The following is a 13,477-nucleotide window of genomic DNA, read 5'->3' as shown; positions in this document are numbered from 1 at the left end:
GATAAATGCGTCGATGGAGTGGGCTTTTTCCATTTAAAAGTGTGACACCAAGAAGGGACTTCCCTGGCTGTCCTGTGGTTGAGGCTTCTCCTTCCGATGCAGGGGTTGTGGATTTGATGCCTGGTCGGGGAACAAAGGTCCCACGTGCTTCATGGCCAAAAAACCCAAAACAGAAGCAATATTACAGCAGATTCAATGAAGGCTTAAAAAAGTGGTCCACGTAAAAAAAAAAAAGTCTTGAAATAAAATTTTGACACAAGAAAACATTTGTTTTTCTTGCTTCTTTCATTTTGTGTCTCTACGAAATGAGGGATGTGTTCACTAAACGTGTGGTCATCATTTCATGATGTATGTGGGTCAGACCATAATGCTATACACCGGGAACTTACACACTGCCGGGTATCAATTTATATCAATAGAACTGGAAGGAGACGTTTGTTTTTAAAATCTGGGATCATTGTAAATTCACACGTAGCTGTAAGAAATCGTAGAAAGTGCTGTGTATCATTTTCTCAGTCTCCCACAGCAGTTAACACGTTGCAAAACGACAGTGCAAATCGCAAACAGGAAGTCGACGCGGATGCAGTCGAGATGCAGAACATTTCCATCACCTCGAGGGTCCCCGCCCTTTTCATAAGCACATCCTCCTCCCTCTCCCACCCACCTTCCCAAGCGCCCATCCAGACCCCCAGCAGCAACTAAAGCTAGCCTTCCATTCTGTCCCTTGGTCATTTCACGGCTGTTACATAAATAAGAGTTGGGCAGTAATTAACCTCTGGGGGATTGGGACTGGTCAGGCGGCATAATTCCCTGGAGATTCTTCCAAGTAGGAATCAATAGTTCGTCCCTTTCCAGTGCAGAGGGGCATCCCACGGCATGTCTGTTCCACAGTCTGTTTAGCCAGTCACCCGTTGAAGGACATCTGGGTTGTTTCCTGGTTTTGGCTGTTATGAATAAAGCTGTTACGAGCATTCACGTGCAGGGCTTTGTGTGAACATAAGCTTGCATTTCTGTGAGTTGCGTGCCAAGGAGTGCGCTTGCTAGGTTGTATGGGAGTTGCTCGACGGGGCTTTGAAGGATGCGCTTGAGATGGAGAGGCAGGTCGGGTGGGGCTTTGCTGCAGGTGGGCTCCGGTGGGCAGCACAGGCTGGGGAGCTCACCCCTGAGACCCTGGGTGGCTTACTTCATCTGTCTGTAAACTGTTACTAGTTACACCTGTCGTGTAACTAGTGCTAAAGCACCTGATTCACAGTCAGTGCTCAGTAGATAGCAGCCGTTCTTAATACGGGCTCAGAGAAGACCGAGCAGGCCAGGGTGGGCTCTGTGCCCCACAGGTGAGCTCAGCAGGTCTTTGTTGCTTGTGGGCTCCTGGGCACCTCCTTAGCTCAGGTAGAGCTGTGCACCCAGTTGTCCTCAAAGGTCAAGTTCCTGGCTTCTGCCTGAAAAGTCCCTGGCCCCGTTCTCAGACTGGGCTCTGAGTCCCTGGACGGGCGTTGGCATTCCCCAGTGAGCTTGGCCAGGCCCATGCCACGGATCAAAGGAATCCCAGGGAATTCCACATGGTGCCAGGCTCTGCCGGTCTGGATTTGCCTCACAGGGTCTGAGAATGTGCCCAGATTATTTCAAAAGTTGCTGCGATTCAGCCTGGTTCCAGAAACGTGTGACGCTTTTGGTGTCGTCGAGACCCGCTGCTAGGTGTCGCAAAGAAAACAGACAGAATGGCCGTCTCAGCGGGTCAGCCCCGTCAGCTCCAGCTCCTTGGGGACCCTCGCCTGGCTGCAAGACGCAGCCTGGCAGCAGCGCCTTTGGTCTGGGATGACTCTTGTCTTTCCAGCCCCTTGTCCCGCCGCTGCTGCCCTTCTCCACATACCCTGTGTGCCCGCCGCCAGTGGGCTGACGGCCCCCGCCCCCACCACACGCAGGCCAGGCTGCCGGGCTTCGCTCATGCCTCCCTCTTCCCAGTTGCCTCCTCCCTTCCTCTTGAAGTCTTACCTATTTTCTTTCTGATCAAAAAGGTGTTAATATGCTTACTGCACTGGATGAAATACACAAACAGTGTGTGTGTGTGTAAGGCTGTACACTCAAGGCGTGCCTTCTCCCACTGCAGGACCACGTGGTTATGGGGCCACACTGCACTCCTCCCCTTGCTGTTTTCGTTTACAGTGAATCTTGGAGAGAGTGTCACGTCGGCACCACTAGAATCACCATTAAAACCGCGGTGCGTGTGACGTGGCATTACTCGTTACACGGTGGCCCTGTGATTTCTCTTACCGGTCGCCTGCTGGTGGCGGTCTGGGTTGTCCCCACGCCCGGTCTCTTCCAGCAGTGCTGTGCGTCACTGCCCCTGTGCAGAGGTGTCTGTTTAGGACTCAGCCCCGGGTCCCCCTCTTCCTCCTGTCTGCCTCTGGTAGCTGTGGTGCCTGTGTTCCCAGCACTGTCTTTCCACGACTCCTGAGGACAGGGTTTGTGCAGGACCTCTTTCCTCCTTCCAGCGCCTGCCGTGCTTACTGACTGCCCTGCTGCTGCTGCTAAGTCGCTTCAGTCGTGTCCGACTCTGTGTGATCCTATAGATGGCAGCCCCCCAGGCTCTCCCATCCCTGGGATTCTCCAGCCAAGAACACTGGAGTGGGTTGCCATTTCCTTCTCCGATGCATGAAAGTGAAAAGTGAAAGTGAAGTCTCTCAGTCGTGTCCGACTCCTAGCGACCCCATGGACTGCAGGCCCCTCTGTCCATGGGACTTCCCAGGCAAAAGAGTACTGGAGTGGGGTGCCATTGCCTTCTCCAACTGCTCTAGTTTCCAGGAATACATGGTCCTCTGGTATTCACTGATCTTGCTGCCCATGTGCTCCGGCCTTCTGTAGGGGCTCTGCTGGGAGCAGAGACACGAGAGCCGAGATGCCTGCACCACCACCTCTGTCCGGCTTTGTGCTTGGTACACAGCGGCAGCATCAGATGGGGTAGCTTGTTTCCATGGTGATAAGACTTCCACAGCATCTTTCTTACTGTTCTCACCACAGGGATCGACCATAATATTGCCAGTCCCCTCTAGATGGAACATTAGCTTTGAAAAGTTTTATCTTTAAAATTCTGCCTTTTAAAAAATTTTTTGAGAGGACAGATGGTTGGGTGTCCATTGCTGAGAAGAGATCAGGACTCGGGCTCCCCCATGAAACTAGTGGCCGTGGCTACTGTTTATTGAGCAGTTCTTCAAACGAGCTAGGGCTTCTCACCATGCAAACGGCTTGAATTCACATTTTCTTATAGTGCAGCCGTCTTCTGAGGCAAGCTCTGGTGGCCGTCTTTTATGGTGAGAGGAAATCAAGGCTCAGAAAGGAAGTAACTTGGTAAAGGGCACTTAGCACATTTCAAGAGGTGGGATTCTGGCTCAGGTATGCTCTGCTTAGGACTTGAGTTTATAACCAGTGAACCCTCCTGCCTTGCTAGGAGGAAGGGCCTGGGGAGGGTGGGTCACCCTGGGCCTGGGGTGATGGTTGGCAGCCCCAGAGCTGAATTGACGTTGCACCCATCAGGCCCGGTCTCTGATTCTGAGCTGCACAAAGGGTGCCTTTGAAGGGGGAGTCCAGGGCACCCCTCCGGGCGCTCTCCTGCACACATGCCCCCCCCCTTCCCCCTGCTCCCAAGCCAAGTGTCCTGGGGGCTGGCGGGCATTCCTGGCTCGGCTTCCTGGCCAGACTCGGACGAGTGATCTGAAATTCTTTGCTGGGCCAGATGATACTTGGTCAGAACGTTTGTCACTTCTAGATGGATGTGGCTTTGAAACAGGTCTTCTGGTGTGACCTGGGGACCCCGCTGGGCCTCCCTCCTGAACAGTCAACCCTTTGAAAATGTATTGATTTCCCCCCTCCCCTTCCCTGCTTTTGCACTTTGGATGAACCTTGTTTTCGAAGAACAGTAGAAGGTAATTTTCCCGTGCTTGCCAGCTGGCCTGTAATTGAGCAATTTCAATAACACCCACTGTAAAGTCTAATCGAAGTAAACAGGAAAATATGATTTATGATCTGGACAGCAAGTAAATACCAGGGTGCAATTAATTTTTACACAGAGCAGCAGATTCTAAAACATTTTCCTGTGCTGACCAGTTTGTTTTTAATTACAGATTAGGAGCTGCTTTTTATGTATTTATTTTATGATTTTTATTTTTTTATTTTTTTACTTTTTGATGGTAATCTTCGGGTTCTGTGGATCTCTGTGACTTTCTCTGAAGGTGTAACCTTCAGAGGGGTGGGATAGAGGTAGGATCAGAAGAATTAATTTGTAAGGAGCGATTCAAGAATTAATTTGTAAGGAGCGATTCTCCCAACATGGGCTGCAGGCTGCACTTTTTGGGCGTTTGCTTGGTGGGAGATGACACTGGGTTGGGGAGATATTCCGGGCTGTGTAGAATGATGATTAGAGAGGGTCCCAAACTGCTAAGAGCTCAGAGGCGTGTGTGCAGGCCTTCCCTCACCCCCCATCCAGGGCTGTGGTGTGTTTTGGCTCATTCTGAGGAAGGAGACAGGTATGGAGGTGCCTCTGCTGTCCACGTGTCACTCTGGAAATGTGATGCTTCCAAGGACAGGAAGCACGTGTCCTTGTAGTTCTTCCAGTAGTTTCTGTCCAGACCTGGGTGGAAAACAGGAGTCACTGCTGGTTGCCCAAGGGCCAGTGGCATGGGCTTCGACTGTGGGCTGGGTGAGTGCCCAACATCAGCCGACCTTGGGCTGTCTGTAGGGTCAGCTCTACCTAGGAGGTCGCAGGGCTTGAGCACACTTTGGGGGTGTAGCCCTGTGACCAGCCAGACCCCGAGATCTGTCTTAGAAAGGTGCCATGGCTGAGCTGAGAGTCACTGCTGTGCCCACCAGGGTGTTGGCTTTAGGGACGCTCCAGGGCCAGCATGGGGACTCCCAGGAAGGTGATTCTGGCCTTCATGTCCCTCCACCGCTACCGCCCCCCAAGAAAGCATCTCAGTTCAGTGGTGAGGCGGTTCCATTCCCCAGCAGGGTCCCCACCTGGAGGGGAGGGGGCTGAGTTTCTTGGGACCCCCGTCTTCTGCCGTCCTGAGTCCCTCTGCCTTTCTTTTGTCTTTCCAGAGAGCTGACCTCACTCCGCTGTTTCCTGGAGGAGCCCCACCCTGATGGGGAGCAGCCTCTGCTGACGTCATCGCCCGGGAGACATCCCAGGAGGTCGCCTCTGCCCCCCCCCCGTCTGCCCACCTGAAGATGGCTCGTGCCCACCCTGGGCTGGTGCCCAGTGCCTGAGGCCCTTACCATGGTGATGATCCTGAGTCAAAGCCTCGACAAGCAGGGAGCCGACCCCGTGGCCTGCAGGACCTTCAACCCTGAGCCGGTAAGGACCTGGTGGCCTCATTTGGAGGCCCGATGTCCTGGTGGGGCTCTGGACTGAGCAGACAGGCTTAGCAGACCAAGTCCAGAGGGCCCGTGAGCAGAGCTCTGGGAGATGTGGCTGCAGGGGCGACAGGCTGTCACCCAGAGCCTGGCTTTGTCCTCGCCAGCAGGAAGTAGCTGGCTCAGGTGGAGTTCTCTGGAGAGCGATGAGGGGAGGCCACCCCCTCATCCCCTGGTGAATAGTACCAAGGGGGGCTCTGCTGCCCCTGCCAGGCTGAGACCCACATTCCTCCTGGTCTCCACCCAGCAAGGTAGGTGGTTTCCAGAAGGTGGGGGGTGGTACCAGGATAAGGCCCGGCCTCCAAATGGCGGTCGGAATAAGAGCTGCCATCTCAGAGATGTCAGGAGCGGGAGCCGGTGTAAAGGAGGGTGTGGTTGGGGGCCTGGGTGGTGGGCCCAGTGCTGGCGGCCCTGCACCAGGTTCTTCTCTGACCAAGAGGGCTGGTGAGCTGGAGCAGAGAGGCAGGGGGTCCGGCCTTCTTAGACCAGGAACAGAACGGCCCCCCGGTCCTGCTTGCAGCCCTCCTTCCTCAGAAGCGGGTAGGCTGCCCCGTGCTGAGGAAGCAGGAAGCAGTCCCACTTGGGCATGAACACTCTTGCAGTGGTGGGCTTTGCAGGTGGTCCGTCCCCAGGACTCTCTGCCGCTTCTGTGGGCAGGGCTTGGGGGCACCCCTCCTGGCACCTTCACAACCCCTGTGAGACTCCACGTTAGCACCTCGTGCGGGCTTCCTCCCCCGGTACCTCCCCAGTACCCATGCCGAGAGCGGGCAGGTGGGTCTCAGGTCATTGCAGGAGCTTGTGAAAGTCACCAGGACCCGCATCCACCCCGCAGGGCTTCCCTGGGCACTGTGGGCCAGAGGACCCGCGTCCACCCCGCAGGGCTTCCCTGGGCACTGTGGGCCAGAGGAGCTCCGCAGGAGGAGCCGGTGTCTGTCCGTCACCCCTTCCTTTTCCAGTGTGCTTTGAACGTGTCTCTCCATAGACTTGCTCCCATCATTCCCGCCGCTTCCCCTCTGGTCCCGCCTGTGTCCTCTCTTGCCCGGACTCTCATGGGAACTGGCCCCTGCTTCTGGCTCCTGCAGCCTCTTCTCCAGCAGCAGCAGCTGCAGGAGATGCAGGTCAGAGCGGCCCTCCTCCACTCAGAGCCTTCTACCAGCTATCCCCCTCTCAGGCCGAGCAACACGCCAGTCCCTCACTTGGATGGATAGGGGCTGGCATACCCTGGCCCTCGTAACCACTGGGTGCTCTCCACCACTTTCCGCCCCTCAGTCTGCACACGCCTCGCTGGCCTACGTGCCTCGGGGCCCGTGCGCTTCCTCTGTGGCCTGGAACACCCACCCTGAGCAGGGTTCCCTCCCTTCTTCCCTCCTTTTCTCGGGCCACTACCCACCTCCCTTCCCACGTGCCCTCTGTCCCCTTTCCCTGGCCTTTTCCCTTCCCGGGCACCACCAGCCTTCCTCATGTTTTGATCTTGTTCCCTGAGTTGACTCCTGCCCCAGAATCCGAGCTTCACCAGGCAGGGACTTTTGTCTCTTTGGCTCCTTGCTGACCACCCCAGTGCCTGACCCTGGGCACGGGCCGTGGTAGGTGCTCAGGGGACCTTGGCAGAGGGAGGGGTTGTGAGTTCATGGAGCCAGGTTCTCAACTCGGCCTCGTTGAGTCCCTTCTCCGGTACTCAGCTTCCTAGCTCAGGGGGTGCAGGTATGAGCTGATCCGTTTTCTGCTCTGGGTGCATGTTTTCCTGGTGAAGTGAAAGCACCTCATGTGGAGTAGCTCTAACCAAGATGAGACGGCTCTCAGGGTGCAGGCCTCCTTGAGGTCCCAGGGGACCCCCCCATTCCCTCCTCCCTTCCCTCCCCCGACCAGTCTGGTTCCAGCTGTGCTGCTGCTTCAATCGCTGCTAAACTTGGTTCCATCTGGAGGTGGGCCGGCCTGGGCTTGGCTGTGGAGCTGGTTCCGGGGCCCATGGGCCTGTGGTCAGCTGGGCTGCTCTTCCAAGAGACAGGGCCTGAGCCCCCGCCAAGGAGGAGGGCGGCCTCCCAGCCCCGGCCGGGGAAGGAAAAAAAACTTCTCAGAAAAAGAAAAAGGAGCGACGAGCCAAGGGGAGCAAACGGCCACTGAAGAGGGCCCGGCAGTCGCTTTTGGAGAGGGGCCTCTCCTGCGTCAGCCTGTGGGCACGTCACAGGCCTGGATGGTTTCTGCCCTCACAGTGGGGTGGAGGCACAGTGAAGGCGAGGGGGCCAGGGCCTGCGGGGGGCCCGCCGAGGTGCCCTGCCTCCACCTCCCCGACTAACAGGAAACAGGGGGCCCAGGGGCAGGGGGGCACAGACGAGCAGGATGCAGGCTTCAGGTGCAGGCCCCGTCCACCACCAGGGCCTTCACACCACCCCCCCCCCCACCCGGCCTGTCTCCTGAGCTGCCACCGGCCTGGACTTCCTTGGGAAGAAGCATGGGCCATAAACAACCAAAGAAAGAACCCCCGCACCCCAGATAAGACCAGCCAAGTAACGACAGCCCCAGAACGTGAAATCAACTGATTAGAATCCGCTCTGCACGGCCAGCCAGGGTGAGAGGAAGATGGGGGGAGTTTAGCTTCGACTTCCTAAACGGGTCGCATCATCCTCGGGTGAATACCATCAAGATAACGACAGGAAAGAGGGAAAAGCTGTCCTCTTTTGTTTTGTAATCAGACTAAGAAGATACCAGAAGTTGGGGTTTCAGATTAAAAAAAAAAAAAAAGGAATGGTGAATCACCCCCAGGCGGCTTCAGAATTAGGGAAGCGAGAGGCCCTGCAGTGAGGTCAGAGCCTACAAAAAAGCTGCAGGTGGACGTGCCCTGGGGGCTTGGAGACAGTGGCAGAGGAGAGGCTTGGGCATCGCACCCCCACAACCAGGCCCCGACCTGCTTGCTCAGAGGGTCCCTGACGTGGTTTCCTGGTTCTCCTTTTTTCTGTAAACTAAAATACTGGTGACAACGTGACCTCCCTACTCCCAGGGGAGGCGAGAAGACAGCAAAGGGACTGAGAGCCCTGGTCTCGCCTCCCCCACCGCTGGGGGTGGGGGGCGGTGCAATGACTCGGTTCCCCTTTCCCCCACTCTGCCCGGTCGCCTTCCTTTCCCCTTGAGTGGCCCTTCCTCCGAGTGTGCTAACATTAGCTGCTGCTGCTGGAAGGCCGCCCAGACATCTGACCTCGGGGCCAACCTTCCCCAAGCTCCTTCCCGCCCGCCCACGCTCCTGCCGAGGGCCCGTGGTCCCTCCTCCCCAGGCAAGCCTCCCGGCCCCCCTCTCTGGAGGCTGGAGACCGGAGGGAGCTAGGGGTGCCCTGCTCCGTGGAGGACGGGCCGGGGAGCGGTGGGGTTGGGGGGTGGACAGAAGCTGGAGGAGGGGCTCCAGGCCACCTCACTTTCCTCAACCTGGAGGTGTTCCTGGCCACAACAGACACTCCATGTTTTTAGAGCAGGTCCTTGCTTCCACGCTTGTCAGATGAGGACGCTGAGGGCCTTGCCCAGCAGGAGAGTTCAGGGGCCATGTCAGCTGCCCCAGGCACCCAGGCTTTTCCCCCGTCCTGCTCACCCGGAGTCAGCATTAGGCCTGACGGGGCCCCAGCCAGGATCCCAGGCTGGAATCCCAAAGTGCGCAGAGCCCGAGGCCGTCCCAGTCTGCGCCCCCACCGTCCTGGGCAGCAGAGACCACCCCCCACCCCCATGGCTGTCCTGCAGCCTGGGAAGCCGGGGCGCCCACCCTGTGTCCATCAGCCTCCACCCTGGGGCGCCTCTCCCTTCTCAGCTTCTCTTCCTGGCCTGCCTCGGCCTCCCACTTTCCGCCACTCAGGGTTTCACCCTGTTCCCTTCCGGAGGCCGGAGCACCGCCCTTGTTACCCTCCCGACGGCGCGAGCCTGGGCCCCTCCGCATTGCCCCAAGACGGCATCAGCAGAAGGAAGAGTGACATTATCGCCCTAGTCTGCAGAAGGAAGCCACGAAGACGCGTGGTGATGGCCAGAGAGGAGCTTGGCCATTTTCTGTCTGAGCTGGCTCCTCATTAAATGATGACCTGAATTGAGTCTTATTTAAGTCAGGGCTTCTCAGTCAGACAGACGGCCCCTGGAAATACCATTTGGTCTCCAATTTCTGTCTTTCCTATGGAAGATGTAGTTCCAAGCTTTCTCTGCTGATGCAAGGAGTCTCCCAGACACCAGGCTGTGCCCTGGTCGGGACGGTGGGGCTCAGGAACAAAGGCTTCGGAGTAGCAGGAACAGCCCCGGGAGCAGAACTCGTCATCCTGGGGACACAGCGAGGGCCCCGGGTGCACACTCGTGTGCGAACCCCGAGTGTCTTGTGAAACCTCAAATGGTGAGAGCTTCCTCCACCCCGCCCTGCCCCCGGGGGGCCGGTCGGGCCTCACCACATCGTCCACAGAGCAATGGGCTCATCAGCCTTCCCACAGCGGGTGCAGAGGGCTTCGAGGGTTCAGGGAGGCTGGCTGCAGAGCTGCACAAAGCAGTGGGGATAGACCGGCCCTGGAAAACCTGGAGTCCAGTGGGGAACCTTAGTGCTGGGCCCAGGGAGCGTGGCCAGCAGTCGGCGTGTGCACGGGGCCCTGGGAAGCGGTGGGTTATGCGATGTCCTGGCCTGCCGGCTGCCAGCCCAACCTTGTGGACAGGGCTCAGAAAGCGAGTTGGGGGCCCTGATCTTTTTTCTTTCTTTCTTTACGCCAACAGGAGGCAGAAGCCCCAGGGGGAAGTAGTTAGCTCATGACTCTTTCAGCCCTTTTCTGACCTTAAAGTTGGCCAGCGTCCTGTTAGTCAACATTTCTCTACTGCTACTTTGAAGGGATTTGTCTCCACACACAAACCAGTTTGAAACGAGCATCACACAAGGATGAAGGAAAAGAAAGAGGGAAAAGCTGCATTTTTAGGTGGGATGGGAGAGCAGGGAAACACCATTGCCCTCTACATATTTTGGCCGGTTTCCTTGTATCTTTTTAGTGAAGCAGGTTTCACTGACAAAGTATGCTTCCTCGTGGTACTGGAAGCCTCTGCCCAAACACCGCTTTGAGCGGTTGCGTGATATCCCTTCAAGTGGCCGAGCCTACTTCCCCCGTTATCCTTCTTGAAGACCCCCATGAAATTGGCCAGGGTTCCTCGGACGTAAGCAGCTGGGGCCACCTTCCGCTGATACACACAGCAGAAGAGAATCCACTGGCGCGATGAAGAGAGACTTGGGAGAACTGGTGACTGAAATTCCCGGAAAGGGCAGGGACAGGCCCACTGGGAGGATGGTGGAGGCGGGTGGGGGGCTCCCCACCCGGTGGACCGGCCCAGCACCCCTTCGATCCAGGGGGCAGAGCCCTGGAGCAGGCATGTCCGGTCAGCCAGGCCCACCCTGTGCAGTGCAGGGGGCTGGGGTCGGGGTGATATCCCACCAGGACACCCCCAGTGGGAAGGGGAGGAGCCCCAGTGCAAAATTGGGGTGCTGTTAGCAAAAGAAGGGCGCACACCGCCTGCCGTGCCGTTTAACACTCAGCACAGTGGGGGTTGTGCCAGGATGGGGCACAGAGAAGGTGTCCCTTCTTGTCAGCTCTCCGTGCACACAGTGGCTGATCCCCCTGCACCCCGGGTGCAGAGTCAGAGGCTGTGTGTGTGGGGGGGTTGCCCCCGACTTTATCTAGCTGATGCTGTCCCCCTCCCCCACTGCGTTGCGACTTGGCAGGAGGCCAGTGATTTGGGAGGGCAGCGGGTTGTGTCCAGGGAGAGTCCGTTTCCATCAGGCCTGCGTTCGCCAGGCACGTGGCAGCAAGGGCGGGCTCGGGCTGACTGCGGGCCGCAGTGGCGGGGTGGCAGAGAAGCCCTGGGGTGCCCGCTCTGGGCGGGGGATGCTGTGGACCGGACCACGGCCTCAGGGAGGCTTGATCTCAGGGGCGAGTGAAGTCTGAGCCCAGAAACAAAGCAAACATGCACGCGGGGTGGCGGGGGTGCAGCTTTCAGCAAGGTCCCGAGGAGAAGAGCGCGGGTGGGCAGGGCGTGTCTCGGCCGGGGAAGGCCTCCAGGGAGGCCACGTGACAGGAACCAGCCACAGAGCCAAAGGCCCGGGCAGCAGCAAGCCGGACCGTCCCCAAGCAGCATGAGTGAGGCTGGGGTGGACGCAGGCTTGGCTCACGGGCGCCCGGTGGGTGGCGGGGAGTGGGCCACAGCCAGGTTTCATCCAGGTTGTTGTGAGTGGGGCGGCCATGGGGGCTGGGCCCCCTAGGTCTGCGTGGAGGATGGACGGTGCAAGACGAGCCCAGGACCAGGTCAGGGGCTCACCTGGTCCCTCGGTGGACAACGGTGGGGCTCCAGCCAGGCGGTGTGGGGAGCCAGAAGCAGTCGTATCATTAGTGCGCGCCCCCCCAACCTGGCGAGCAGGTCCTCTTTGGGTGAGTGAGTGAATGACTGAATGAATGAGTTTTGAGGGCCAGCGGCGCCCTGCATGCTAACCCGTGGCTTCTCTCTGCGGGCCCAGACCCCAGCCTTTCTGGTGCCCGTTCGCGGGCCACATTCCCGGGGGAGGGGAGCCAGGTGACCCCTCTGCCTGAAACACACCTGCTGAGTGAGAGGTCAGTCAGTGGGCAGCACACCCCTGACAGTCTGCACGCAGCATGCCTGCCTCTGCGTCCGTAAACCCGGGCCCCTGGTGGCCCCTGCGTGTGCCAGGGTGGTGACACGTGGCTCCCGCCTCTGTGCACCCTCCAGCTCTCGCTGGCCCGCCTTGCTTTGGGTTCCTGTGGGCCTCCAGCCTGCGTTAGGGCCCCCATCCCTGCCCTTCACGGGGATGCACTGAGGTGGGGTGGGGCTGTGGTTCCCAGTGGGTGTTGGCTCCGTGCTATAAAGGCTCCTGCAGCGTCGGGGGCCATCCCCCTCGGCCAGCCAGGCCCGTGGCCTCAGCCAGGCCAGCTTCTGTCTCCCCCGAACCTTCCCTGGGTGCAGGGCCTGCCTGGCTTCCACAGGCCGCGCTGCCTGGAGGCAGGGCTCTGAATGTCTGTCACACCCACTTTCCATGAAGTGACTCTGGGGTGAGCTGGGCGGGAGGCAGAGGCAGCCCATCTTTAACTTTTTCCAGGTATTTCCCCGGAGGGCTGTCGATTGGGTGGACCCTGGGAGGGAGACCTATCCTAAAAACATAAGGATTGTCTTCAGTCCAAGGTGGGGGACTGGAGGAGGACAGCCCAGTGTCCCTTTGTACCCCACACCCCCCACCCCGTAAGTTCCTTCAGGACCATCTCTGTTTCCCCCAGGAAGCCCGCCCTGACCTTCAGCTCCCAGCGCCCGTGGCCTGGTCCAGCTGCCTCCAGTCCCGCTCTCTGTCTGATTGTGTGACCTCTAGGAAAATGTGGGCTTCCTTGGGGCTGAGGCCACGTGCTTCACCTCTGTGTTCCAGGCTGGTCAGGACAGACCCTTAATGACCTGATCAGCGAACACACTACTGGCCAAGGGCAAAGGTCCCCAGCTTGAGCAAGCTGAGGACAGGGGTGGGGAGGCCCTGCCAGATGCCAGCTCCCCTCTTATCTGGGGGGGCCAGGTGTTTCTCGGCGGCCACACCCTCCCCGTCCAGGCGTGAAAAGAGCCAGGGCCTGCGTCCCCCCCACCCCTGCCCCCCGCTCCTGGGACCAACAGCCAGGCACGCGTCCCTGTCACTTGGGGCTCTGCTCAGCGGTGAGAGCCCCCTGTGAGCACTGACCACTCCGGAGCCGGGAGCTTCTTTCACCATCGCGCGCTCCACCCCAGCACAAGCCTGCACCTGACTAGTCGCCGGTACATGTTTGTGGAGCGAATGGATGAATGAATGAGTGAAGGAAGGGATGAGTGAGGCCCTTCTTCCTGGGGCCCCGACGGGTGTGGACGGTCTCCTCCTCATTGGAGGTCAGAACCGGCCTCTTGACCTGGGTCTTGGCTAGCGCTCGAAGCCCCGGAACGTTCCAGGCTTAGGTTACCGCGGCGCCGTGGAGCGAGTGCCTGGATGCGGGATTCTTCTGGGCGACCCCCTACCCTGGCCTTTCACCCTGTGACCACAGTGAGGCGAGGTATGGGGTGAGAG

General features: G+C 58.6%; 2 protein-coding genes across 4 annotated transcripts in view; both read left to right on the top strand.

Annotated features, from left to right (window-relative positions):
- EEF1AKMT2 (EEF1A lysine methyltransferase 2) overlaps nucleotides 1-5,341 on the top strand; it is a 70,632-nt gene extending 65,291 nt beyond the window's left edge. For both annotated transcript variants that reach the window (XM_061403819.1, XM_061403821.1), the window contains one exon: nucleotides 5,092-5,341. Coding sequence is in view for 1 of the 2 variants with exons in the window: in XM_061403821.1 (XP_061259805.1) it covers nucleotides 5,092-5,099 (8 nt within the window). In the remaining variant the exon portion in view is untranslated. The remainder of the gene's footprint in view (nucleotides 1-5,091) is intronic.
- Nucleotides 5,263-13,477, top strand: part of FAM53B (family with sequence similarity 53 member B) — a 79,343-nt gene continuing 71,128 nt past the window's right edge. The window contains exon 1 of one of the 2 annotated variants that reach the window (XM_061403810.1): nucleotides 5,263-5,347. In XM_061403810.1, coding sequence (XP_061259794.1) covers nucleotides 5,270-5,347 — 78 coding nt within the window. In that variant the 5' untranslated portion in view covers nucleotides 5,263-5,269. Of the gene's footprint in view, nucleotides 5,348-13,407; nucleotides 13,464-13,477 lie in introns of those variants that run through there. The other variant, XM_061403811.1, reaches the window with a different exon arrangement.

This window comes from Bos javanicus, chromosome 26 (assembly GCF_032452875.1).
Source record: "Bos javanicus breed banteng chromosome 26, ARS-OSU_banteng_1.0, whole genome shotgun sequence".
NCBI lineage: Eukaryota > Metazoa > Chordata > Mammalia > Artiodactyla > Bovidae > Bos > Bos javanicus.
This window is presented reverse-complemented; position numbering and strand designations above follow the sequence as displayed.